The following is a 27,721-nucleotide window of genomic DNA, read 5'->3' as shown; positions in this document are numbered from 1 at the left end:
GAGGCTCTGAATCCATTTTTATATAAGACATTTGACTTTTTTCACCTTTTCATCAGTCTGAATCAGTCTCATTTATAACTATTCTGCAACACAGTAAATTTTGTTAAATTGAATAGTGTGAAGTGGCTTTCTGAAGCGACATGCATTCTTTTTTTTAATTAAAAATGAAAAAAGGAATGTGCATTCTGAAATATCTAGACGCTTTACAGTAAAGCTTTTCACACTTGGAATAAGAGTAATGAAAGAAGTATCAGGACCAGATGTACACGCAGCAGAAATAAAAGATATTTCAGAGACATTCTTCTGGAAAAACTCCCATTCAGTTTTGGCAAAGGGTTATGTCTGGGTAAAGTATGCTGGAGGCAGAACACTGGCAATCCAGTTACACATCATGATCTGACTCAACTATTAGTTTTATACCAACCCTGATTTAAAACGTGTCAATAAAAATCTTTGTCACTTGAACACAATGCAGAAATGTCAAATGACCAGAAGCGTCCTCATCATGGGGGAAGTAGGTATCACTGTAGGTGGAAACACCATCTATGCAGACATAAATGTCATCACTGCACGTGGAAACGTCATGTTTGGCAATAAAGTACCAAGTCATTTATTGTAAATGGGTGATTATCATCTGTGGAGCAACAAAAAACGCTCTTTGATGTGGCAGCACTGCCCGCAAAAAATCAGGCAGTTATAAAAAAGACTGACATACAGCATGAAGACATCTTGCAGCAGAGGAGAGCTGGATGAGGAATGGCTTCTTAAGAAGGGATCAGACTTCAGGATTTAAAAAGTCTCAAAATATCTTGTATTTACAGGCCGTCTGCTGCAGATTTCTCTCATAAAACCTCGTCTTGCGCTCCAAGAGAAGCTCCCACCTATACTGGGGAGATAAGGACAGGAAATGACAGATTACAAGATGCATTCGGATTTGAAAATAGGATTTAGAAAATTGGACCGTCCCAAATATTGCACACATGTGCATTTTTGCAGTGTGTGGTGACAAACTCAAGACAAGCATGGAGCTACTGTGGGAATACTTTTTCATAAGTGTTCTTAAAAGAAGCGAATAGAGAAACTTATATTCTTATTTAGCTTTTCTTTCCATAGCTATCTTTTCTTTTCACTCTTAGTATTTACTCTTCCTGAAGTAGCTATTCTACTTTATGATGCATTTGTTATATTTGATATTAATCAATCTTAAGGCTCAAAAGGCACAAAAAATTAACTATTCCTAATGGCCACAGAATGCTCCATACTCCATGTTGCCTTGTAACTCCTAGTTTCCTGTTCCCTAGTCTTAGTTTCAAGTTTTCCGAGTTGGGTTTTGTTTGGTAGTATTTTAGTGTTTTACAGCAAAATAAAGCTGCCTTTTTGAGCTCATCCCCGTGCGTACCGAGTCCTGCATTTGGGTCCTTCCTCCTGCCTGCAACAGCTAGCCTTGACAAGCTAATTGCATGACCAGTAAGCTCTAACCTAAATCTAAAATGTGGCAAGCAGGTTTCACTGGATACATTTCCATGTATGCAGATGATACCCGAACTTTCCCACTAGTGTGACCATAGCGTTCATTTATGTCCACCTCTTTATTAATGTTGTTAACTTTGATACAATTTTTCATAAAGTTCCATCTTTAGGTATTTATTTTTATTTAGTGTGATTTATAAACAAATACATACAGCACTCACATTCCTATCAGCTGCTTTAAATATAGTGCTAATGTGCATATGGTAGAATATTCACATGTGGCACATAGAGGCACTGTAGGTGAGTAAAATTTTAATTATATAACACCTTTCAAGAAGATCAGTTCATAGTTGTTCAGCTATGAGGCTGTTTGAACGGTGCAGAATTTAGCATTAAACATTTCTAATTATCAATCTAAGGACCACTTGGATGTTATCATGTTTTGGTATCTTTGCTTTGTCTTGTTTTAGATTTAAATACTAGGTAACAAAAAGGAAGGAAGTCCACCAGTCCCAGATGCATGTGCAAGCGTCAGCATTCACAGATTCTATCTAATACTTAAGAAAGGATGACTCTGCTGCTGGATTGTGTGTCCCAGAGAGGTCTGAGTGTCACAATGCAAACGAGTTGCTTGGGAACCTTGTGGTGGCATTTGCAAAATACTGCTTCTGTGGCTGGCTGCCCTTGGAAGATGGATGTGAGAGATGGATCCAGTGGCTCAGGTCATAAGAAGTAAGATAACATCACAGTGCAGTTGTGGGATATAATAGCCAGTTTGACCTGGCCACCACACTCCTCTGATGTCAGTGCTAGCACACAACTGGGGATGAAATTGAATGAAGCAAGTGGAAAGTAGCATATGCCCATCAAATCTGATATTGTCATCATCGTTTTTAAAAACAGGGTACTCCAGGCCCTTTTCTGAGATACTACCATATCAGGTGGTGGGATATTTAAGTATGGAGCAGATTTTTTACTTTGTTGGTCCCCGAGTACTTACTTATGTTTCATACGTGTCAGAATGGTAAGACGTCCTTATATGTTCACTTCTATGGTACCACGACACTTCGTAATTACATCTATCATTTGTTTCTGCCTAAAAACAAAAATTAAAAATCACCAAGGGTAAATTTCACTGTTAAACAAATCGCTCCTTTCTGCACGGCCTTTAATTTTGAAATGCCACTTTCTTCCTCACCATCTAACCTTTTCACCTGCCTTGCACTGTAGACGGAATACAAGTCAAACAATGGAGATGGAATAAAGATAACAGCAAATACCATCAGATTGTTCATGTTTTACTAAATCCGGATCCATATGGTATTTCCAGCAGTAAACAGCATATTTCTGGGATTGCCTTTAATGCTTAGTAGTTGCTAAAAGACAATTCAGACAAAAGCTTTTGGTTTGACCATGTATTGCTGCACTTTGCCTGGCTTCTTATCTTTGGTTGATATTCATTTGCTTCCAGTCTGTGTCCAGGCATTGTAATTAGGATTTCCACTAAGAGCTTCAAATTTCCCTGCCGATCCTCTGACCGTGTTAATGCCTCACACAACAAGTCTCAGTGTCTTCTTGCATTTATTCTGATTAAAAACCCTGCTCTCCTTTAAGGGAGCTGACACTCAGCATTACAAAGACTGGGGTTTGCATGTTTGCCATAAAAGCCCAGCACATATTTCCAATTTTTTCTCTGACAGTCAAAAAGGGTTCAAAGAATTTTTCATTTTAAGGATTTACTTTGATCAGTTTGGATGTTTTCTCTGGCAAGTCCCTGAGTTGGTCGTGAAAGGTTTTAACTGTGGTGGAATGCAGACAGTTAAATCGGGGTGAATTCACCATGAATTATACAGTGGCAGCATTCAGTTAGTGTAATGTGAAGGTGTTACATTTATGTCTGATTTCATTCCAGATATTTTCTGACCAGTCCATAGACATTTGAGGATTTCTGAGAAACTGTAATACAAAACTGGAAGCAAGTTTATTCTGTGTTGGTTTGTTATATTTGAAGCACATGTGGTTTGTGTATATATAGAGAGTATAAATACTGAGTTTTGATTTCTTAATCAATTGTAACTAATATTTCTTGAAGAGCTGTGGAATAAAAATGAGTTGGCCACCTTCTCATTGTGAAAGGTCTTCTTTTGACCTCCTTCCCCTTGAATAAGATCCCTGCTTTCTCCAGCCACTAAATTAATGACACCCTAATGAAAAGTGAACAATGCAAATATGGACATTCATTTCAGGATACATTGGCTATTTGATTGGGTCATTCCACACAGAGGTCAGGGAAACAATTAAGGGACTTTAATGGGATGAACTGGGGAGTGTGGAGTGGGATGGCTGGCATAATAATGGTCCAAGCTGATGAAGATTAGTGGTGCAGAGCCAGTTAAAAAGTAGTCAACCAGTTTATGATTTTATCTGTTTTTACTCACATGGAAGTACTGTATTAGATATTTTTGCTTTTTTTGTATGTATTTTTAAAATGTATTTTTATATTTAAATTCAGAATTTTGGTAAAGCGTTTGAGAAAAGAATAAAGACTTGTGATCCTTTGAAGTGGAGCTCAGGACACTGCAAAGCTCTAAGCTAAATCCTAACAGGCTGACAATATTTTAGAACAGGAAAAATCGCTACAGTTCTCCAGCTTAAGTTAGCAATATAACAATATGTAACAAGTATAAGATACAAAAAAATAGCTGAAGCTGAAGTAAATGTCATTAGTTTTCGTCCAAAACGGTTCTACTAAATAACTGTCAACTCCAAGTTGACACTTGATGAAAAATCGAGCCTGTTTCCAAATCAGGAAGATGGTCTTTGGTTAACCAAAGATAAAGATATTTTCACATTTTGTTAAACAATATATATTGCTCTTAGTGTCACTGAGAAGGTGTTTGATTAAATGAGAAGGGACAGAACTTATCAGGAATATTCAACATCATCGCACTGAACACAGAAGTTTAGTGATGGCGACACTGAAGAAAAAACGGCCAGCGCACACTTTGCGTGAATCCAGTCGCGTGTGCAAATTCATTTTTTGCCTAGTGTAGGAATGTTGCTACGCAAATATTAGTGAATGAGGCCCAAAAGTTGAGATATAAGAAAATCACAATTTGATGCGAGCCGCTATGAGTTTCATATTATTGAATCATTAGTCATTATTAACTCCAGTCCAAACACATGCAGTTAGTGGGGTTAGGTTAATTGTTGATTCTCAGTTGCCCATGTGAATGTGAGTGCAAATGGTTGTCTGCTCCTCTATGTTAGCCCTCCGACAGACTGGCGACCTCTCCAGGGTGTACGCCGCCTCTCGCCCTATGGCAGCTCAGATCGGCTTCAGAGCCCCCATAAGGATAAGCAGAAGAGAATGGATAGATAGTTATTATCAGTCTCTGGCTAACTTCAAAAGTGTCTCTTTTGCCCCTCACCCCCAACCAGTCACAGCAGATGGCTGCCCCTCTCTGAGCCTGGTTCTAATAGAGGCTTCTTTAATTTCCCTTCCCACTGTCTCAAATACTTGCATCTGATTGTTGCTGTTTCTCAGTCTTATTGTAGGGTCTTTACCTTACAATATTAAGCACCATGATGAGACTGTTGTTTTGATTTGGCACTATATAAATAAATAAATAGCCATGCAATGCTTGCTATAAAGGGCAACACAATGCTGAATCCTACTTTCCGGTGATGGAGTGCTTCTAAGTGCTTCTTGACAAACAGTTTGTGCTTTGGTCTTGTGTTCCAATTTATCATTTTCTGTAGATGGAGTAGAATTTGTTTATGTCTAACACCTGCAGTTTTTCTGGGGCATATAGGGCAAATCTACAGCACTGTAAAGAAGGGGAACGTGCTTCAAAAAAATCAGCTGTAATTTTCAATTTATGCGGACAGTTTTCAGAGGCTGATGTTTGATGTTAACACTCAATATGGAAATTCGCTAAAGGGAAGGCAAACAGCAATGACAATGAAACAAGGGAGGAAAAAAAGCAAGAGTGACACATGAAGAGAAGGGCAGAGACAGGGCAATGCTGTTACCGTTCCTGAAGACTGTAGTCCCTGACAAGGCTGTAGCAGCAGGATGGTCATCTAATCAGCCTTCACAGTAGGACAACTACATCAGTTAGCATCACTGATAAATCATATTGACAGCTACTGCTTGACATAAGGGGGTAATGATAGAGGAGGGAATGTGGAACTGTTGAAAAATAGACTGAAATTAAGGGGAATTAGGGGTGAAACGAGTGATGGACATGTTTAGAGGAAGGAGCATTTCTAAAAGAAGAAAAGTACATCCAGGATAATTGCATGAATATTATCTGTTCACTTACTGCATTTTAATTCTCTTACCTCTCTCCCCCTGACACCCTTTTCACCATCACCACCACACCAGTGTACATCTGCCTCCACTTCTCCAGCCTCCCATCCACCCACACAGTGCCTGTTACCAGCGCTTAATTGGTGGAAAAAAGGATGGGAAGTATTTATAGATTCTATTGAGGCTGTGTTTTGCATTACTAAAAAAAAAAAAAAAAAGAAAAAAAAATTCAATAGAAGGCTATTATCCCTGAATCCTGCAACCTGCAAACTATTTTCCTGGAATTACACAAAGAGAAGAAATGAGTTGCTCTGTAAACTTGGGAGATGGAACAAGGGGACAAAAAAAGAGAAAATAATGAGAGAGCTGATCCAGGATGTGCTGGCTCACTCAAGAGACAGATCCTCGTCCATTATTGATGAAAGTGAATGGCAGTAGGTTTCAGGAAGGCCTGGTGTTGGACCTTGTCTGCTTGTCATCTAACATTAATTGACACAGCCCTTGCGGTGGTGCAGGCACCCTTCCATCCAGGCTCTCGTTTCAGTTTACCCGATGATTTATTTACACGGACACTTGAGTAAAAAGTCACTGGGATGCTCTAGCCTTGTCTTGTGGTAAAAAGTGTGGGAGGATTCACTGCACAACAGCGTCATATATGATATGTATAAACATATTTTTCACAGTAAAGTGGCTTTGCTGAATCTCAATTATCACTAAATGAATCTGCAGTGGAGCTCCACACTAGTGGCTGAGTTACTGTCAGCTCCAACCCCTTCTAGACATGCACTCCGATAGCATGTAATCATGTCAGTTGCAGTCTGAATGTGCACCGCGGTTACTTTTCGTAACCTTGTACCATTTTTGCATCACATCCAACGGAGCATTAAGTCCCGACGCGTGCCTCACATTAATAGACTCTCTCAGACTGTGCATGTGTCTCTCCAGCATCTGGAATTGTTCAGCTCGCTAAAATACACCGTTCTTCAAGAGAACGCTCTTTACGGCAAGAACATGAGACACCTGATGCCAGTCTCCCTCTCATGGTCCCGCTTGTAGTTTATCACATACCTGCAGCATCACATGCAAGTGTTTTCAAACAAGAGTTAAGTGCATTTGCTGTGCTATAATAGCGGCAATGTGACAGAATGATGAAAGTAAAAATTTGCTTACCCTAAATTTACATGTAGGATGACTTTGTGAATGATCAAAATAAACTTACCGTGGTAAAAAAAAAACCCAAAAGAAATCCCAACTTTAATCTTGCTTTGATTTACGGTCAAAAATTGCACAACGTACTACAATATTACTCATGCACTCTGTCTTGTTATGTCAGTGCCGTGGGTATATCTAAATTGGGAATGTTAATATACAAGTGATCTATATCTGAATAACTGAATCACAGCATGCTGTCACTTTAAAAGACTGATGTAGACGGCAGTGTTATGTAGTCCAGGCTTTACTTTCAGCAGACCATCATACACAGAGTAGCATGTGGTGCAATAGCATTTTTTGGTGTTTATATGAGGTAGTTAGCTAATTGCGTATATTATCTGTTGTGGTTGTGCCAGGGTCAAGTCTACGTGTGAGCAGCGAAACCATCTATTCAAATTAGCTGAACTTTGACCCAAGCTGTGCTGACTTTTGAGAGCACAGTCATTAAGTGAAGGCTACTGTTGTTATTGAAATTATAACAGGACAGGTTAAAAAGACCTTTTGCTGTTACTGCAAACTGTTTGTCGTCAGTAAGGTTGCTTCCACAAATGCCCCACCGCGCTACAGATTGTCTGCTATTGCTAATGACTACAAGTCATTAGAAAATAGTTGAGGTTAACTTATCCTGTTTGATTTCAGTTGTAGTGTTCATTATTTTCCCATTGAGGCAGCAATTAGCCCATTTATGACTTGTGAACGAACTAGAATGAACCGTGCAAAGATTCTATTTACGCTTTGTACAATATACATTTTTTCAAACAAAATGCCACAAGAAAAGAAAAAAGTTTCAAGGGTGCAGATGGACTGAATGGTTTCGCACATCTGGTTAACTTTCCATGTCTGATAAAGCTGTGCATTGCTGCCTGCTTGAGAGAAAGTGTCACTTACTTTCAGATGTTTGCTCCAGATGGAGCTGGTTTGTAAAGAACAAACGTAACAGGTAAAAAAAAAAAATCTACTGACTGAATTGAAAGACATAAATGTTCTGGTATTATAGGCTGCGATGTGTTTAGGTGCCAGTGTACATTGTAAAGTGCACTGAATGGTGATATAAGTGCAAGGGTTTGAAAAACAAGGCTTAGAAATTTATGTAAAAAGTGTTAAGCAACTCTGTTGTCAGTAGATGTAATGTGATGATTCAGCCTGTACCAAGTTCATGAAGGGTTATTTAGGAGCTATTCTGAGCACTGTTTGTTGATCAGAGTCCTCCTGCTCAGAGGTGATGCATTTTCTGTGTGCAGAACCAACACTTGGACAAAATATGGGGGGGCAAAGCAAAGATGACAAGCTACAGTTCCTCCAGAGCTCCACATGTGTAATGATGTAGGAAACAGGATGTGGTGACTGATTTTTTTTTGTCACCTTTTGGGAACAATGACACTGTATTAGAACCAGGGTGTGATGAGGAGGAATCCATTAATCCGGCCGTGCATTGGATTCAACATGTCAAATAAGAACGCTTTCATTGCTTTTAAAAGGAGTCTGCTTTGATCAATCGCACTGAGGCAATTTTGTAATGGAGTAAAACTCTAGCACAAAAGACTCACTGCCATAAATGATTCTCCCAATGGGACTCTAAGGTACATATATGGTACTTTAAATCAAACCGCTTTTAGAGGAGATAACATATTTGGCTACATGTTCTCAGATCCCAAGAGAAGAGTAGGAAACTGTACATGAGCTGCAAGACGAAGGATGGCTCGACAGCCTGTTAACTCTGGGCGTCATGATGCTCTGCATTGGATGATGAAGTGCTGTAGAATTAAACATGTTGTTTGTTAGAATCAATTGATATGCAGACTAAAGCCATGAAAATAATAGAAAATGGCTGCCTTCACTTTCATGAAACTCTGATTCTCCGGAAGCGCACGATTCAAGGCTCTGACATCCAAATTACCCTGCACTGCATGATTATGACTGACACACAATATTGCACACCTTTGACTCTCCAGTGGTACATTTACCACCACAATGATTTCCCAAAATACAAAATGAGTTCTATTAACAAAATACAGCAATGGGCATCTGGGAAAAATGCACACGGCAGTGCGCTGTTATAAAAACAGAACCCCGTGTGCCCTCATGCCTGATTTATTTGGTCTCACCGCATCCAGAATCAGGCACTAGGGTTAATCACAGTGAATAATTAACACTCAACAGTCCAAATTTTTCATTTTAAAGTCTCAAACGTTGCATTAAGAATGGTAAAACATTTACATTATTGTCTAATCAGCAGAACCTAGATGTAAAAAGGGTTTTTATTAAGCCTTTCTGATGATGTCCTTGATTTTATAGAAAGAACTCAATTTTATTTCAGGTTTTCTTTCAGTATAAAGGGGGTGAGTGTGCAGTAATAATAGTATGATATTAGTAATATATAGAGTACTGTGCACAAGTCTTGAGATGCCCCTCTTTTCCTTTCTAGGTAAAAGGGAAATAGCTGCAGTGATTTATTGAAACCCACAAAATTAATGGAAAACCAGTATGACATTTGTACAGTTCTAATGAGCTTCAGAGTAAATATTTGATATGACCATATTCTTCAACACAGCTTGAAGTCTCTTAGTCGAACTTTTCTTGTAATATCTTTAAGTAGCTTCCAAAGATGAACTTTGAAGGATCTTCAGAAAGCATGGAGAACTACAAGACCACTTTTAGAAAGGTCTGCCGCTGCCTTTGAACTGAAAAATAAAGAGAGGACAAATAGCTCAATACTTGCATTGTACTCTACACTCACTGCCCACATCATTAGGTACTGTTGTTATGTTAACCTAAATGTCTAAAGAACCAGTCACATGGGAGCAACTAAATGCATTTAGGCATGTAGACATGGTCAAGACAACACAGTGAAGTTTAAAATGAGCATCAGAATAGGATTCAAGTGATTTTCTTTGCAGCTGGTGCCAGACTGGCTGGTCTGGGTAATTCAGACATCCCTGATCAACTTGGATTCTCCTGCACAACCATCTCTAGAATCTAAAGAGAACAGTCCAAAAAATATCCAATGAGTAGCTGATGGGTTATAGCAGCAGAAGACAACAACATGATCGGCATTTTTGTCAGCACTAAATTTGGACAACAGAAGATTAGAAAAATAAATATTTGTTGGTCTGATGAGTCCACTGTGAAATTCAGATGGTGGGGTTAGAATTGAGAATAGATAGCATGAGACATGCCGATCCACACTGCCTTGAGTCAATGGCTTATAGGCTTCTGGTGGTGTAAGGGCATACGGCATATTTTTTGGAACATCTGTTAAACACCACAACCTACCTGAGTATTGTTGTTGACCGTGTCCACCCCCTTATGACCACAGGGTTTCCAACTTCTGATGTTTGCTACCAGCAGGATAATGCACCATGTCACAAATTGTAAATTATCTCATACCCTCTTGAACATGACAATGAGTTCCCTGTAATTAAATGGCCTCCACCGCCATCAGATCTCAACTCAGCAGAACACCTTTGGGATGTAATGGAACAGGAGATTAGCACCAACCCTTTATCACCTCACTAAATCTCTTCCACGAAGAATTAAAGCAACTCTGAAGACAAAAATGGACCCAATAAAGTGTAATATTGGCAGTGCATAATATAAGCAAAGATGGCTTGGATGCATGTCCAAAACTGTGATTAGGTATAGAGATGCTTACATGGCAAGGCAAGGCAAGGCAAGGCAAATTTATTTGTATAGCACAATTCAACAACAAGGTGATTCAAAGTGCTTTACAGAGACATTAGAAACAAAAACAAATAAAAAGCATGTCTAACCTTCAGATGTTCTCTGCTTATATAACATTCCATTTTTTCAGTGTAGTGCCCAATGAAATGATTCCTGAGCTCTCGGCTCCTATCAATGAGAAAATGTGTCATAAAAACATTCTAAACAAAGCTCATATTTTGCTAATGTGCTGTTTCTAATTGACCAGAATGAGCGGATTGCTGAGTCAGCAGCATCTGATCACACTGTCTGTAGCAGGAAGCAAATTGGTCATGCTAAACCATCCCCTCGTCAACAAACCAATTAATTATTTATGGGCTTCAGTGGAGCAGAAAAACTTAATTTATTGTTATCATTAGAAGAGGTTTCTGTTTGGGTCCACATGAGGATGAGTCAAGCTACAATTACAGGAGCTGCAAATTTGTACAGTTGTGGGAGAAATCTCCTACAATCCACAAGACACCTGCCAAGTGATGAACTTCGTGTCAGTGGTTATGGAGCAAATGGAAATGACATGCCTGGCAGCAAATAAACATCAAGGAGTGCAAAGGTTGTTTTAAAATACTATTAGATGGCCAGCAGTGTTATTATTATTTGTGTGTAAAAGAAAAATAATATTTTAAATGTGATTCACATGTGGCTTGGCTTTGTTGGGTTTAGCTGTGCATGATATTTTCAGTGCCTAACAAATGTCGAGGGGCAAACTGACAGTAGATACTGGACAGAAGAAAAGAGCAAAGAAAGAAAATTAAGGCCCAACATATGTCAGACATAGGAGTCAAACCTATCACTCAGGCAGTTGCATGAGCTCAATCTCCCTTCCTAGGACCCTTGAGCAAGATCCCCTTGGCATCACACTATAGTGTCACTTCTCTGATCTCATATAAACATAATTTTTTCTCTAACCTATCTAAACAGTTTGGTTGTCAATAACTAAGACCTCAGTAGCACAGACTAGTCAGACACCCTTTGCCAATCTGCAGTCACCAGGAAAAAATGTGTATTCCCTGACTGGTTGGAGAGTGGTTGCTGAAGGTTTGCAGATAGTCAAAAATAGGTTAGTGTAACAAAAATGTCTTTGTGATTGTTATGGTCGCTTGCAGAATATTTACCTTCAAAATAAAGGTTTTAGCTTACCATCACCACAAAATCCTTCAAAAGATGCGACTTTTAGTTTGAAGGTGAAGGATACTGTTTCCAGTTTGCGTTAGATTTACTTTTTTATTTTATTTTATTTACTTTTATTTATTTCAATATTTTATTTATTTCAATACTGCTCAGTGGTGGTGAGTAATCATAGAGAAGTCAGCATCTTGCATAGAGACTACGAGTGAACGTGGGAATCTTCTTTTATCAGTGCAGCTCCATAAAAGTTTTTACGACCACATTTAGCTAGCAACTACCAGCAATCTCCAGCAACCACTTGCCAATTGGTCAGGTGCGTCTTTCCGTAGTGATCACTAGTTTCTATGCAGTCTCTATGCTAAGCAAATTCAAAACTGACAAACTGGTTTCCTGGTACGCCTCATTGTGGCTCGAGAAGTGCAAGAAAAGCTGCTGTTTATTTTTAAAAAAATATTGCAAATCACTGAATTGTACTCATGAGCTTAGTGTGACTTTAATTAGAGGTGAAGTATTTTTTAATTTAGATTTAATATGCTAACTGTAGCATAGAAAAACAAAGGATTTTCTATGACTAAGCATGTTGCCTCTGCGGCTAAGAAAATAATTTACATTACCAGATTGTCTTTGAACATTCTCACATTTACTTGTGTTCCTAGTCAGGCTTTTGTTTGTACTGCATTCATAACTTTTGCATATTTTTGGATTTTTTTCTCATTCGTTGCCTTTTGCCAGTACATCTGAGAGCACATTACTGTACATAAGTATTCAGTCATCTTCCGTAATGTTAAAGGCAAATATTTGGAATACTGCTATGACATTTGCTGAAGGAAATCATGCCCACTGAAGTATCTGCAGCATATTAAAATGCCTGCTTGCAAGTAGGAGGATAAATAGACAGGTTTTATAACTCGCTTGTGCTATGTGCCAGCTGAATTCTGGGTGTGAATACTATCTGTACAACTTATACTATAAAATCGTCATGCTTGTTTTTGCTTTAGGTTATTGTGAGTCTCCCTTTTAGCCTTCTTTGCCTCGTCCAACAGCAGGGATATTTTGGGTTTTTTTTAGCAATTCCTTCAGTTCGTCACCCAGTCTCCATTTCAGCTACCTGTGCATAACTACCAAGAAAATCAAAAAACATCTCCCTCTTCCTAGTTTAGCTGCGCTATTGATTTTTCCAGCTGGAATAGGCTCCAGCCCTCCCGCAAATGTGAATTGGATAAGCAGAAGAAAATGGAAGGATGGATTTTGTTTCTGGTGGCAGACAGAATTGTGTAATGAAAGCAAGGCTCACAGAGACCCTGTCTAGAGGCCGATGGTGTTATTATTTCATAGCAATGCAAACAACATTTACTTTATAATGACATGTTAAAGCAAAAAAAAAAAAAAAGAGTAGAAAAGCTTTCAGTCATCTTAAAACGGGGTCTTAACATTATATCACTTTCATGCATATAGTATGTCGGCACTGTTCATGTGGATTTTTCTGCATACAGGCACTTGAGAATGTTTGAAGCTTGTTTTAAATGGGTTACGCTATCCATAAAATTGGGCAGACGTTAAATGCGCTGACTAATGATTTATCTTGCATTCATGCTGAGCAAGACACAATAGTGCTCAAGTGTAGCATTGTGCAAACATTTGTTAGAAACTGTCATTGCTACTTCCTATAATCAGTGGCAAAATAGGCAAATGGAAATATAATTTTTAAAGTGTCAAACTGCTGCTGCTTTGCAACATTGTCAGTGCACAGAAAAAAAAAATCTTATCCAACACTTCTCTCAGACTCTTTGATGTGTCTTTTCATTGCCTTTGGCAGCCTAATCAACTAAATAACTTTGATTTGCAAATGTTTACTCCTCCATGGGAGCAGAGAGCCATAACACCAGGGACGTCGAGTGAGAGTCCCATTGTTTCTGATTAGGAATTTATTATTTTCTACCCGTCTGCCTCTCTGCCCAGTGCACGAGCTGATTAGCAAGCCGGGGAAGGATGGGTAATGACGATAACACTAAACTCAATAGCTGTTTTATAGGCAGCGGTGCTTTATGATGCTTGCACTAATTGCTGGTGTGATTAGTGAGGTGTCTGTGCCCTCTTTGGTTGCTCAGGCTGTCCTGTGCACTGAGCTCTTGCAGACCGGAGCACAGGGGAAGTGTGGGTGTGCGGATCGTTGGGGGAGGCAGACACAGGAGCGTAATCGACTTCCCACTTTTTCTGCCCCTGTCAGCCCTTTCCCTTGTGCTGCAATAAAGACAAATTAACTTAGAGGCAATCATAGTTTTTTTTTCTTGATCTCTTGGCAATACAGTGATCTATTTCTAACTATTTCTAACTGTCAGAGAAAAGACGAAAGTGCAAATAAAAAAAAAAAAAGCAGACTGAGAACATTAGTTGATTTCATAATCTTAAATTTATGCGGGGGGGGAAAGCCGTCCTCTTCCTTTCTGCCCTTTGAGTGTGCTTTCTGTGATGGAATCCTTGTACTCTTTATTCAAAGGTTGATGGACTCACACATTAAATTCTTTACTCTGAATGTGCTCATTGTACCATTAGAGCCGTGAAAATACAACATGGTGAAACGGATGCTTTTGAAAGCTTTGTCTGTGTCTGCCATTCAGTCTGACCTCCACACTCGTGTTCTTGATACATGGTCATTGCTCCTGCGGCTGAGCAGACAGTCAGTACTGAAAGTGAGATGACAGCACTGTCAGGTTTTGTTCAGATACATTTCCCCTACTAAAGGGCTTATACAACGTGGGTGAATTTGCATAGATTTCAGGTCGTGTTTGCATACTTGTCTGCATGACCTTTAGCTCAGTTCTCTTCTGTTTTTTTAAAGCTATTTTTCCGTCTAATAGAGTAGAGTTAGGTAAGACAATTTCCCACATATTAAATTGTTATTTATGATTTAAGTTCTTAATTGCATGTCCTAATAGCTGACATTGCTAGCTGAACAGCCATCAGTGGCTGACCAAGCACTGGGTGCAACAATCAACACCTGCACTATGAAACATTTTATGTCTGCATCAAATATTTTTTGTCAAGTGGCTCAACAAGCTGTGAAACACTGACATGATAATGCCTGTAAAGGGTTTGGTTTAAAAGCTGTGGCTTGTTTACACACTGTTTACACATTCAACTATAACTCCTCTAGATGCAACTTTCTGGCCTTATGGTTATCCAACATCAGCTTTTTTGGGACCTGGTTTTGTATTTTTTGGTGAAGCAAACCGCACTTTTCTTTTTTTAAAGAACCAACTTGCTGCCTCACTCAAATAAGCACAGAAACTAAAACGTGGTAGTAAATTTTCAGTGAGCTCAAATAGGCTGAAGCTGAAAGGAACTGGTAGTTAAGTAGTAAAAGCTTTATTTCTATAAGCAGGTCCAGCTCTTGCAGGATCTACGTTGAACTGCAACATTTATTATTTTAAATTCCATTCAAACTCATTATGGTCTGGCAGCTGGACTGCTTTGACATACAGTCGCTCCGTATGAGACTGAACTCATGTAGTTCCACTTCACTAACTCTTGATTCTTGTGTTAATCAAAAAGCGTTAGGAAAGATGAGCAGCAGGGGCTTCATTCATAAAGGGTTTGATGTAGAGCACTGTGCAAATGTCTTAGGCCACCTTTCATTTCTTTTACTAGAAAAATGGGAAACAAGTGATTTATTGAAATATGCATAAACATACATGAAAACACACTATATCAGGCAAACGCAGAGCTTACACAATTCCAATTAGCTTTATTCTTCAAAACAGACTGAGCTCGCTTTGGCAGCTTTCTCGTCATTTCTTTAAGTAGTCTTTAATAATAGTTCTCCAGGCTTCTTCAAGGACATTCAAAGCTCTTCTCTGATTGTTGGCTGCCTTTTGTTGTGTTATCTGTCAACATGATACCACATTGTTAGTCTTGACGTCCTCGTCAAGGGAGGCCAATCCATGGCTGACAGTGACTGTGTGTTTTCTATCTAGGTTTGCGTTTACTCCACTGATGCTGTGTTTGGGATCATTGTGATGCTGAAAAACGAAGCCGTTGCCAGTCAGAAACTTTCCATATGGTGTTACATGATGAATCAAACCTGATTGTACTTTTTCACATTCAAAATTCGATCAAGTTTGACAAGATCCCCAACACTACTGGCTGAAATGGAGCCACAAATGATGACGGAGCCTGTTTTACAGATGGTGCTTCGGATAATATTTCTACCATCTATCTTTCTGCAAAGCTAACTGGCCCTCAAGTTAAATTAATATAATAAATAATAATAAAAGAATACGATCTTATTTAAGCTCTTAATATAATTCTAATGGGGAGAACACAAGCTAAGAAAAACTAAAAGGAAATACAAAAGAAAGCTCCATTTACTGTTGCCTGTAATGTAGATACTTTATACTGGATGACTTTGGCTTCACACCAAACAGGAAAATAAGAATAGTCAAAGGTTAAAGTGAGATTTGGCAGGTGTGGGATCCGTAAGAATGGTTGTATAGTACTAGTGTTGTGTGGGGAAAGAAATCACTTAGAAATGGGCCACAATAATTTCTATTGTGTGCTTTAATAGATTTTTTTTGTGTGTGTACAGGCTGTGATAGGTGAGCTGTACTCCTGCACTTTGTGTAAAGAAATTCAGCAAGATATAGGCAGATGCTACACGAGCTATTGTGGCTAATTAATCACTGCTAGACAATATGAAGCTAGTATAAAGGTGGAATTCATTGAGTTTATCTAATTATCATCTTAAATTCAAATTGGTGTCTGTAACCATTGAAACCAAACACTGATCATGATCACACCACAGCTTCTCTACACCAGTCTAAGATAGTCTCTAAACTTCAGCACAGTACTGAAAGGTGACCAGTGTAGCCTGTGTTGTATTTTCATCCAGCTGTAAAATATTCACTTTTCAAAACTTTTCAGACTTCAATTTGTTTTTCAGGATGTTTCACAATATGAAAAAACCGTCTACAACACATCACGTACTGATCCATTACTGTATATGATAAAAAGTAAACTCTAAAATGAAATCAGAAATTTTATGCATGCTTTAAACTTCCAGTCTATAAAATGTGACTGAGCAGTCTTTACCTTTAAAAACAAACGATTTTCCTCTTTCTCCATCGCTGAATGAATTTATGTCTCATTGTCTTCTCTCCCTGTGAAATACAACAGCTATGGCTTTAGCTAGCATACACAAACTGCACATAACCCGTTTGTTTGTTTGCTGATATTTGTTGAGCCGTTTGAAAAAGCTTTGTTTATTCCGGATCATTCCGGCCCATTTCAACTCCATCAGCTCCATAGTGCAATAAATAATGTATAAATTAGGTATTCTGTGTCTCTTTCATCTCTGTGTCTTTTATGTCAGTCATGCGTAATAAGCCCTGATAATGGATACACCAATAGGATTGTCTTTTATATATTATTGTTCCCTCCATTTAGGTTCAATCAATTTGATGTTTTTAAAGTGCACAATAGTCCGGAAAAATGACTTCCATCAAATGTGTTGAATGTAAAGTAACAAGCTTGTTGTAAAAATGTAAAGAGTAGAAAGTACAGATATTTGTCTGAAAATATAGGAAGTAAAACTGAAAAGTTAATATAAATATTCAAGTAAAGTTCAGATACCTGGAGATTCTAACCTAATATTTGTACTTTATTACTCACCACATCTGGTTTTAAGCAAACAAGATGAAGTACACATTTTAGAGCATATGCAAATGAGTTCACTTGATGAGGTAAAGTTATTGGATGTCCCTAACTTTGAATATTTTACTGCTGGTATGTTGTAGCTGTGGAGGTTTTTGATTTTTCAGTGGTGAGACTATTGTGCCAGTTCGGAGTGATATTGAGCTTCCTTCATGATTCTGTCCTTTGGATGCTTGCTGGCTGGGTAGGTGTGAACAGCTATCCAAGTTTTCCCTCTCGTCTCTTTGTCTCAGTGTCTCTCGGTCTCCCTTTCTCTCTTTGATGTGTCAGTTGAGTAAGGCCGGAGTAGGGCAGGCAGCCATATCCATCAGCTCCATCCATCAAGCAGTGGGACGGGTGGCAGAGAGAGGATGACGGGCAGCAGAGAAGGGGCAGATGTTTTGCAGGAACTGATATGCTCTCACATCCATGAGGGATGTCATTACGCGGCCGACAGAGAAACATGTAGCTGATTAGCGCCTTATTAAGTCAAGGACACTGGCTCGCAGTAACATACACCGGTGCCATTTTGGCTTGTGGTGCTGATGGCTTGCCAGTCACTGACAACATGAGTGCCTCAGACAGATAACCTCTCTTTCTAATTAACTGCTTCTCTGTTCTTCAACTCCAAGTTCCTTTTTTGTCCATCAAGCAGCTCTGGAATAAAGCTTGCCATTTCAAGTATTATTTCCTTTTTCTTGCTCAAATGGAAGAACCCAGAGGTGCACGAGGCTTGTGGATTTCTCTCTGAGAACCACACTGTGTTGTGGTAAGTAAATAAAGCAACGTCTCCCTGAGGGCGTGTAAGGATTGTAGGAACTGAGAAAAGTGGACAGTGCAGCTTTAGCCCTGATCCAGCACAGTGGCTAAAATGATAATGTTGAGAATCTCATCTGTGTCTTGTGTTTTCTCCTTTAGTCGGATCTTTCGAGTTGTCCTCTGTTTCCTCTCGACAATAAATCCTGCCATGTGTTGTTAGAAATATGTATTTACTTCAAATCACATTGGCTTTGTTCAGCACTCTCCTGTCATGGTCCTGGGCCATGTGGGCCCAGTATTCTTAGTTTTCATGTATTTTTGTATTTTGTTCTTTATTTAGGCCATGCTTCCTGGGTTGATCTGTTACGTTGTTCCTTATGTGTTTTCCCTTCGTGACTCTTACCCCCTGTGTGCCCCTCTGTGTATTTATGAGCCCTCGTCTCTCTTTGTGTTTTATTCTATGTTTTCCCCAGCCCGTTATGTCTGCGTTCTCCCCGTGCTCTCTCTCCTCCTGTTTGAACCTCTGTGTACTTCCTGTTTTACTTTGCCCATCTCCCATCAGTGTTACGTTCACTCCTGCCGTGTCTTGTTATGATTATCAGTGTCACCTGTGTTCCCCGTGTGCATCCACTTCCCCTGATCATCCCTCATGTGTATTTAGTCTCTGTGTTTCATACAGTCTGTGTCGCGTCGTCTGTGTTCCCACCCTCCATGTTTCCATGCCCGGTCTGTTGTATTCATAGCCTTACCTTAGTTCATTCCCAGTTTAGGTTTCTGTTTAGTTATTGCTTTTGAGCTGCCCTTATTCTTGTTTCTCTTGCGTTACCAGCCACAATAAAAGGCTCGCTTTTGTTTAAAGTTTACTCCCGTGTCACTCGTGTCCGCACCTGAGTCCTCCACGCACTCTCCACACGGTCTGTCACAGCGGACCGTGACACTCTCCTTTGTTCTCTCTTTTCTTCTCCTGCCTCTAAGTTTTTATCAGCTGTATGTTTAATACACTATAGCTTGCCACATCATAAACTGCAGCGATGTGCGTCTGCATTTCATGTGTTTTGAGTGGTTAGAGCAATAAATGGGCTCAGGGTTATGAGAACAGTGAAAAATACAGGCAATGGTGGACTGGTTAATGGGCCTCAGGATGGCTTTACTGAAATGTAATACAGTTTCACCAACAGCACACTTTTATTTGGGAAAGAGAGATAATATTTCTTTGGACAGTGCTGATTAAATGTGTTGTGCAAGAGAAAAAATGAGTGCTACTGAAGAGACTAGCCACAGATATTAATCTAATTTTAGGAAACATGATTATTGAATCTGGACTTGTTTTGCCCATTTTTTTTCAATCATCCCCAAGGTACTGCAACATCAAGACCAACAACACAAGGAACTAAAGATGTCAGAGGATAATAGATGCTCCAACCTGACTAAAAAATGACAAATGACTAAAAAAATGACTAAAAAGAGAAAATGTGTCTTTTTTCTTGTGCGCTTGCAGTAAAATCTGCTGATTTTGGTCTGTGTGAAGGGAGGAGGACGGCGATTGAGGGGTCTATAACTTTCGGGGAATGGACATTACTTTTATTTTGTTGAATGCACGAAAAGACAGGTGATGCAAACTTCATCCATCACAGAAACAGCTACATTATTTTATTTTACCGTCAGGCTCAGTCACTGCTGATGAGTTCATAGTCTCAGACATTCATCTGAAGTTAGAGCCAAAAAGATGGATAATTCAGAGTATGGCTCAACATGACAAGCCTCCAGTCTGTGAATGTAAAGTTGGTGCTGTGGTGTCTTAGGTTTTAGTTGCACAGGCTTAGCACCATCTGAAACTACAGGTCATGACGGAAAAAACTTCCCAAACTGGATACAAATGGTTGCTGGTAGTCACTGTGAAATCAATTGCTAATGTCCCATTTATGCAGGCCTAGACTTGTCAGTGACCCCCGGTAACCACTGGTTGATAGGAAATTAAATCTGCAGCCAGTTGGAGAGTGGTTGCTGGAGATTGCTGGCAGTCACTGGCGTAAAACTGGTTACAATAAAGGTACAGCATCAACAACCTCTGCAATCACTTTGGCCACCTGTAGTTTGCATACAGCACACACATCTTTTCAGCAGAAGGGCACAGCTTCCACTTTTAATTTCTGATTTTCACCCTGTAGTTTCACTACAGCTCAGAGAGTCAAAGGGAACGTATTTGCCATGGTGCACAAAGTTTTTGATGTAGCATGCTCTTTGCCTCTAATTTCACCTGGCAACTGCCACTAACCTCCAGCAATGTCATATGGTTGGGGAATCTGCATATTTCCCCTTTAACTGGAGGTTGGCAGCAGATAGATGTTGAGTATGGTTTTGCTGGAAGTTTCTTCCTCTTGAAAATGAGTTTTTTTTCACACTGTTGCCAAGTGCTTGCTCATAGGGAGTCGTCTGATTCTTGGGGTTTTCTCTGTATTATTGTACGGTCTTTTTCTTAAGGTGACTGTTGTTGTGATTTGGTGCTATATAAATAAAATTGAAGCGACTCCACATATCTTACTTGCAGTCTATGGTTAGCTGAGGATCATAGACTTCAAACCACTTCTGAAAATTTATACTGTAGATCAGTGAAAGGCAAAAACATTGGTATACTTTTTTTAGTGCATTATTTGACAGTTGGGTAATCACAGTTTTCCAATGTGCACACTGACACTTTAACTTCCAAATAGAGTGGCTAAGGTGATCTATTTAAACTGCTTGTTTCATTTTAAACTTTGCTGAACAAAGAAACCATTCCTGAGAGAAATGATGGCAAAAACTGCAAGTTGAAAAAGTCCACCCAAACGTGTCATTTGCATTATAAATAACGAGCCATTATAAAGGGAGCTGTGCCTTATAGTGTTTTCCCTTCTCTTCACTTCCTACTTGCTGCTCTCAGTTATCTCTGCCTTTGGCTGGCTGTGGGAGCTGACTTGCTCTTGATTTTTACACCATCTCTCAGCAACGTGTCAGGTCCAGTTTAGCACTTGAGGGCAGAACGTGTCAGAATCACAGCCCCCTCTCTCTCCAGGCTGTCTCGAACCCAAGGTGAGTCAGGCCTTGTCACCACTCCTATAAAGACATAACCCATCACATGGCGCTGGTAGATGGCCAGTAGTTAATAGCCCTGTTGTGATTCGCCAGGGAAAATACTCATCTGCTGAAGAGAGCAATCACTTAGAGCAAGGTTGGGGTTTTATGGGTTTAGAAGGGAGGTGGATGCTCAAATGTAAATCTGCAGAATCACAGCATGTCTGAGCTTTGGCACACACTAGGCGAATAAAATCTTAAATCGAAAGACAGCTTGTGGTGGAGATATGAGTTGAAATACAAGCACAGTTGAGGCTGTGAGCGCAAGGCACGAACATTTTGTGGAATGGCGAAACTTCAAGTTGAGAATCCACGGATCTGCACTGGTGACTTAGAGACAAATTCCTGCACAAGTCACTGACTTTGTGTTTGTGTGTCCTCTCTCTAGAAAGAGTTCCTGGCAGCTACAACTGAAAAGGACATCTTTGCCCATCTGGGTCTCGAGTACATCGAGCCTTGGCAGAGAAATGCGTAGGCCTCCGCTCCTCCTTGGCTGGATGATACCCTGTGCATACATCAGTGTTTATCCCATCTGCTTGCCATTATGTGGCTCTCCTGTGATTCACTTTCAAACAGCTTTTGATTTCCATACACTTTTGTGTTGTTGTTGTTGCCAATATTGTTGTTGTCTAGATTACATGACGACGTGTGATTCATAATTCTGCTTATTCACTATTGTCTGCCAGCAAATAAACATTCTCCTGTACCATTCACAGGCTCCTGTCTCTAAGTGTTGTAATCATAGGCAGGATAAAAAGACTAATCAGTCAGTATGAATCGCCTGGGGTGCCTGTGAGGTGCAGGAGAAAGGGAGCCTGAAAGAAACAAGGCAGTAAAGGGGGTGACCACTGAGAAAAAGGGAGGGAGAGGAAGAAGACAGGAAACGATGAGAAAAGTGAGGGGGAAGGGAGCTCTTTGTCGAGCAAAATGTTGTAATCACCCTCCTCCTGGCAGGAAAGTGCTCAGTGTGAAGCTGAGCCAGGTCTTTGGGGGATTGAGAGGCGGGTAATGAGCTTCAGCTAGAGGAGCGTTCCGCGTCGCCATTTAGCCTCCATTTAAGCCTACGTCCACTGGAGATCATTTAGCTGGCATTCCCCTATCCAAAGACCAGTCGTCTCCTTTCTTTGTTCCCCGATGAATCCACTTCCCCAGATGCTTGGCTGAAATTAGAGGCAATCAGCTACAGTGGGAAATCAGGAAGAATTCAGAAGGAAGGTAAACGAGCTTGCTGAACACACAAATGGAGTTTGGCTGCCAAAGCGATTCTGTCTCCCCAGCATCCATTATCTTATTGCTTTGACTTTGCTTATGTTTTATGTATGGTGGTTGTTTATCAGAATTTGTGTCCTTTTTTCAGGACGGTGATCCTCTAATGAAGAACCTTTATTGATCCCCGCGGGCTGTTTGGGTACATCTGATTTGCTCCTTTAGTGATGACATGACCTGCCCTGCTGTTCATCCCCCAACCCACTTTCCTCTTGATGCTCAGCCTCCGGTTTATCCCAGGATGCTGCAACAAGAGCAGAGACAGATGAGAGCAAAGCATTCTAGTGAATCACCCTATTTAAAGATTTTTAAGTAGAACAGTCCGGCGCTTTGAGGACTTGACCCAGGCCTCCCCTTCTCCCACCTCTTTCTACTTTCTCCCTCTTGGCCTCTGTCTTTCTCTCCCGCTGAGCTGCTCTTTCAACCTTGCTGACACAAAACAAACTCTAAAGCTTCTGAGCTGCAGCGTTAACCAGATGGAACAGGCTCCCTGATCTCCAGGGTTATCTAATGTTTTCACTTTTAAAACGAAGGCGGATCCCCTCTGCCCCAAGCCCCACAGAAATCGTCTCTAAATTTCTCTAGAGTAAAATAAAAACCAAGCTGACCTCAATAAATGTACATTTGTTCAGCTCTCTTTTTCCTAATTGTTGTTCAAGTGCAAATTGGATCTTCTGCTACTTTCACATTAAAAATTCACAAGTGTAAAGGGATTAAAAGGCTATAGTTCTCAATTTAACAACAGCATTGTTGTTGTGCTCTCAGAAGACCTTAAACTGTTTGCAAAGCTGAAAAGCAAAGATTTGAGTACAGCGGGGTAATGCTGCGTGCTCCTATAAGAGTTAATTTTCTGTGGAGCAATACAAGGTCTGATCAAAAGTTTCTTAAAAAAATCAAAACCCATACCTGATTTAAATTTAAAAATCAGTTTTTCATTTCTTTGCACACATATGGACGACTTCCAGTGCTTCTGTTATATTTGAAGTGCTCCCTGGAAGTCTAATCACTTGTATGAGTTCACCTGCAACTTTGCAATGGTCCTAATCAAACAGCAGTTGCACAGTAAATGAAAGAGTCAGCAGTCATGTGATAAGAGCAGCATGAGCTAGTTGTTTTTTTTGACATGAACATTGATTTTGCACAGTAAATTTGTCCCCAGAAATCAGGCTACCTATTTTCTACCTGGAGCAAAACAGTTCACATATGGCCCGCATTGTGGAGAGCATCGTGTGTACCCTCTTACATTACTTTGACCTATCAAACATAAACAGTTTACCACCCAACCAGAAAGCATGCTTTGGTCCTCTGCGTCTTCTCTTCCTCCAAAATAAATAATCATGTCAACAACTTCCAGTTTCACACCTTCCACTGGGTAAAAAGTAGAAGCTGCTTTGGAAGATGTATGAGGAGACTACTTTGAAAACTAGCTCAACTAAACAGTTTTTGTTTAGTCTGGTTCTGCTGGAAGTTTCTTCCTGTTCAAAGGAGGTTTTTCCTTCCCACTGTTACCAAGTGGTTGCTCAGAGGGGGTCAATTGATTGTTAAGGTTTTCTCTGTATCATTGTAGCATCCTTACCTTGCAATATAAAGCACCTTGAGATGACTGTTGTTGTGATAAATATATAATATTATTATTATATATGAATACAACTGAACTGAACTGAATTGAAACTATGAGTGCCTAAGAATAGACTTATGGCTCAAGTATCAGTCCAGTCAGGTTATACATAATTTAAGTGCATAGTATGAATACACCATCCAGTCATAGGGTGAGAGGCAGGGTACACCCTGGCCAGGTTAACAATCTTTTGTAGGTCTAACACAGACAGACATAACATGACCGTCTATGCTCACCTTCACGCCCACAGCCAACCTAATCCCATGCATTCATTGGACTGCGGGAGGAAGTGAGAGTACCCGGAGAAAACTGAAGAAATACCCCATAGATGCCAGTTGTGTAGCATAAATGTTTCCCACCTGTCATGAGCACTTCACAGGTTGGGGTTTTGTAGTATGGAGTTTTACAATGGGGATGTTGTTTATATGATAAATCAGTAACAGTCTGCCCAGCTTGTTTGACAGTGTAAATGATCATTTCATTATCTGAAAAAATCCTGGCATTTATAGCTGAACCGCCACAGAATGAGCACAGCCAGGTGACTGACAGATTTTACTATAAACTCTGATATAAGGCAAATTTCTGACCAGTCCATGAATTGATTAAATATGGACAAGGATATATTAGCCATATTTAGGATGGTTAAAAGATTAGCTGAAGGAAACTATTACACACCACTGCACAAATTTAAAAAAATGGAAAAATTCACAAAGTAACACAGGAGTGTTCTGACAGCTTGTATTAACTAGCTATTGTCCAAAGAGACTGATTTTGCAAAGGTCCAACCCTTAAACCTCAGATCTAGCTAATTTGTTTATTCATCACTTTCAGCCAATCGCATGTGGCCATTTTCTATGCAAATTGTCGCCTTTGGCTCCTCGCTGTCTGGCAAACACTGCCTTTTTTTGCATGCTTGATGTCTGAGGTCTGACTGAGATGACAGATGTGTGAATAAATGAAAAATTGCTTGCCCGAATTTGCATAAAAGTGCTTGATTTGCTGACAAAAACGTATTTTGCCATCCAATCGGTTTTCATTTCTACCTATGCAATCATTTCCATTCCCCAGTTTTCTCTCGGTGACATTCCAGCTCCAAACACCTTCATCTCCATCTGACACCCATTCTTTTAAGTTGAGCAGATCCATCACGGCACAGGAGCTTTGTATTGACATTTTGATGGTATATGCCAGCCGGGTCTCATTCATTTGCTGCATTGCAGCCCAACTCCTGACTTTAACTAGCATGTGCCTTGTAATACATTCATGGATGGATTACTGAATGGACTCTTCGAAAGAGACAAAGAACTAATTTCAACAGTGCAAAAACTATCAGCAAAGACACAAAATATTAGATGGGCAGGGAAAGTGCAAACAAAAGAAATGCATTGGAGCTATAAATGATCAAAAAGTTAGAAACACAAGCTTGTTTTTAAAGCCCTAATGCCATGTACAGTATGAGTGTAGGCCAAAACCCATTATAAATAAAAACGTCTGCAACTTTGAGTCTGGGTGTCTTCCTCCTAGTGGGCCTCCTTCTTATTCATGTCTCATAAGTCATCCATGGATACATTACAATGTAAATTGACATTGGGTCATTCTACAGCTCTACCAATTTGTCACTGCATATATGATGAGGTTGGCTGTGAGAGCTGATGATATTGCATAGATGGGGAGTGCTCAAAGATTAATGGGTGACTCTTTGAGGAGGACACATGTACCTGGGGGAACATCCATCAGCCATAAAGCTTCCCTGGGGATGGTCTTGAGATAGAATATGAAGTGCCACTCTCATCTCGGTTACATGACAAAAGGTCACGATGTGTAAGTGTGTGCACATCATGTGAATAATCATGTGGACACATTCCTCAGAGGTGAGAGCAAGCATCTGTGGATGAAATGCCAGAAACAAAAAGAAAGAGCTCTTTGATTATCGTCCACAGCGTTAATGCAGCAAAGAACATCAGTTTTCATCACAGTTTGAGCCACTGGCGCAGCTATCCTTTCATGCCAGGCATACAGCAACTGAAAAGGAGAGGACCAAAATAGATCAGGACCAAACACTGATAACGTCTGAACTGAGCTCCTTGAGCAAACTTTCTCTTGTATTGTATCAGAAGACAGTGATTTATTGGCTGTGCTGTAGGGGCTTGAATGCAAGTGTTAGGGCCAGTCAAAGCCAATGGGGGAAGGTGACAGAATAAGGACACTGTGTATCCTTGCCTCTCAAGGCCTGTCACAACGTCAAATCAGCCGATGCATGGCAGTGGCCGACTCTGAAACATTAAAAAAAAAAAAAAAGAAAGAGTGAGAAGAGAAGAGCACTGAGACATCTGCATTAAACAGACATTAGAAAGACTTTTAAAGGCCGCCATCATGATAAACATTTCTATTTTAAGCTAATACTGTCTGGCAAGACGACTGGTTCAAACTGGATTTGAATTTCTCCTGAGTTTCTGATGAAAATGAGCAATTTTAATTTGCTTTAGAAAAACAAATGAAATTGGAGACGTGGGTGATCAGCAGAGATGTTTACGCTGGATTCTTGGGGATAATTTCCTCGCAAAGGCATACCCTCCACTGGTGTCACAGTGACTTTCAGCCTCCTTCAGGCTTATAAAATCAAGAGTGATGCACAGAGAGCATGAGAAAAATCATGCACTCCCTCACAAGAAACTTTAATTCGAGGTGACCCGCTCCCTTCATGATAAATGACCTACATCCTTGATTTCTGGGAGGGCGGACGGATTCGGAGAGTGTGTGTCCTCCTCCACAGGTGGCAGAGGAATGGGAGGAGAAGAGGAGGATGAAGAGGAGGAGATCAGCCATCTGCTGCAACATGTCACTGCACTCCACTCCTTCCTGTGCTTTCTGCTTTGTGGCAAACAGGCGTGGGAGAGAATCTCATCTGTTTGTCTTTCTATGCATTTGCACATTTTTATATTTGTGTGCACACACGCACGCAGTTTCCCTTACAGTGAATGAAAGTCCTTCCTAATGGTTGTTTACATCAGCATTTATGAATGCATATATGAGGACATCCACATGTCAGCCTGTGTCTCTTTGCTCTTTGCTTTTGTCTGTCTTGTAAAGATCACTGATGTATAATCTCTGCCAGGGTGCATCTGTCACTAACTAACGGAGAGCAACATTTTGCTACAATGAATTAATAATTCTCATTGTAATTCCAGAAAAATAAACTGTAAGCATCTATGTTGTAGTAAATGTACAAATGGAATAGAATAAGCCTGTAAACTAATGATAGGAAGTTTAAGTTAATTATGGCCTTATTTAAAGATGCTAATACATTATATACTATGATGGCTGAGAGTTTAGATGCACTGCAACTGAAGAAAACCAGCTAATTGAAAAATTCTGCATAAGCACACAAAACAATGGAAGTAGACAAGCAAAACAAAAGAAAAGCAGAAAAAGAAGAA

At 39.9% G+C, this 27,721-nt stretch overlaps 1 protein-coding gene across 1 annotated transcript in view; it reads left to right on the top strand.

The window, feature by feature from the left end:
- Positions 1–25,884, top strand: part of dntt (deoxynucleotidyltransferase, terminal) — a gene marked incomplete at its 5' end in the record, with an annotated part of 106,654 nt that extends 80,770 nt beyond the window's left edge. Inside the window, one exon of the mRNA XM_080868238.1 lies at positions 21,789–25,884. Within this exon, the coding sequence (XP_080724364.1) occupies positions 21,789–21,875 (87 nt within the window). The 3' untranslated portion in view covers positions 21,876–25,884. The remainder of the gene's footprint in view (positions 1–21,788) is intronic.
- Positions 25,885–27,721: the final 1,837 nt, after the last annotated feature.

This window comes from Rhamphochromis sp. 'chilingali' (assembly GCF_963969265.1).
Source record: "Rhamphochromis sp. 'chilingali' genome assembly, chromosome: 20".
NCBI lineage: Eukaryota > Metazoa > Chordata > Actinopteri > Cichliformes > Cichlidae > Rhamphochromis > Rhamphochromis sp. 'chilingali'.
The sequence above is the reverse complement of the archived record's forward strand: the minus strand, read 5'-3'. Positions and strand labels throughout refer to the sequence as shown.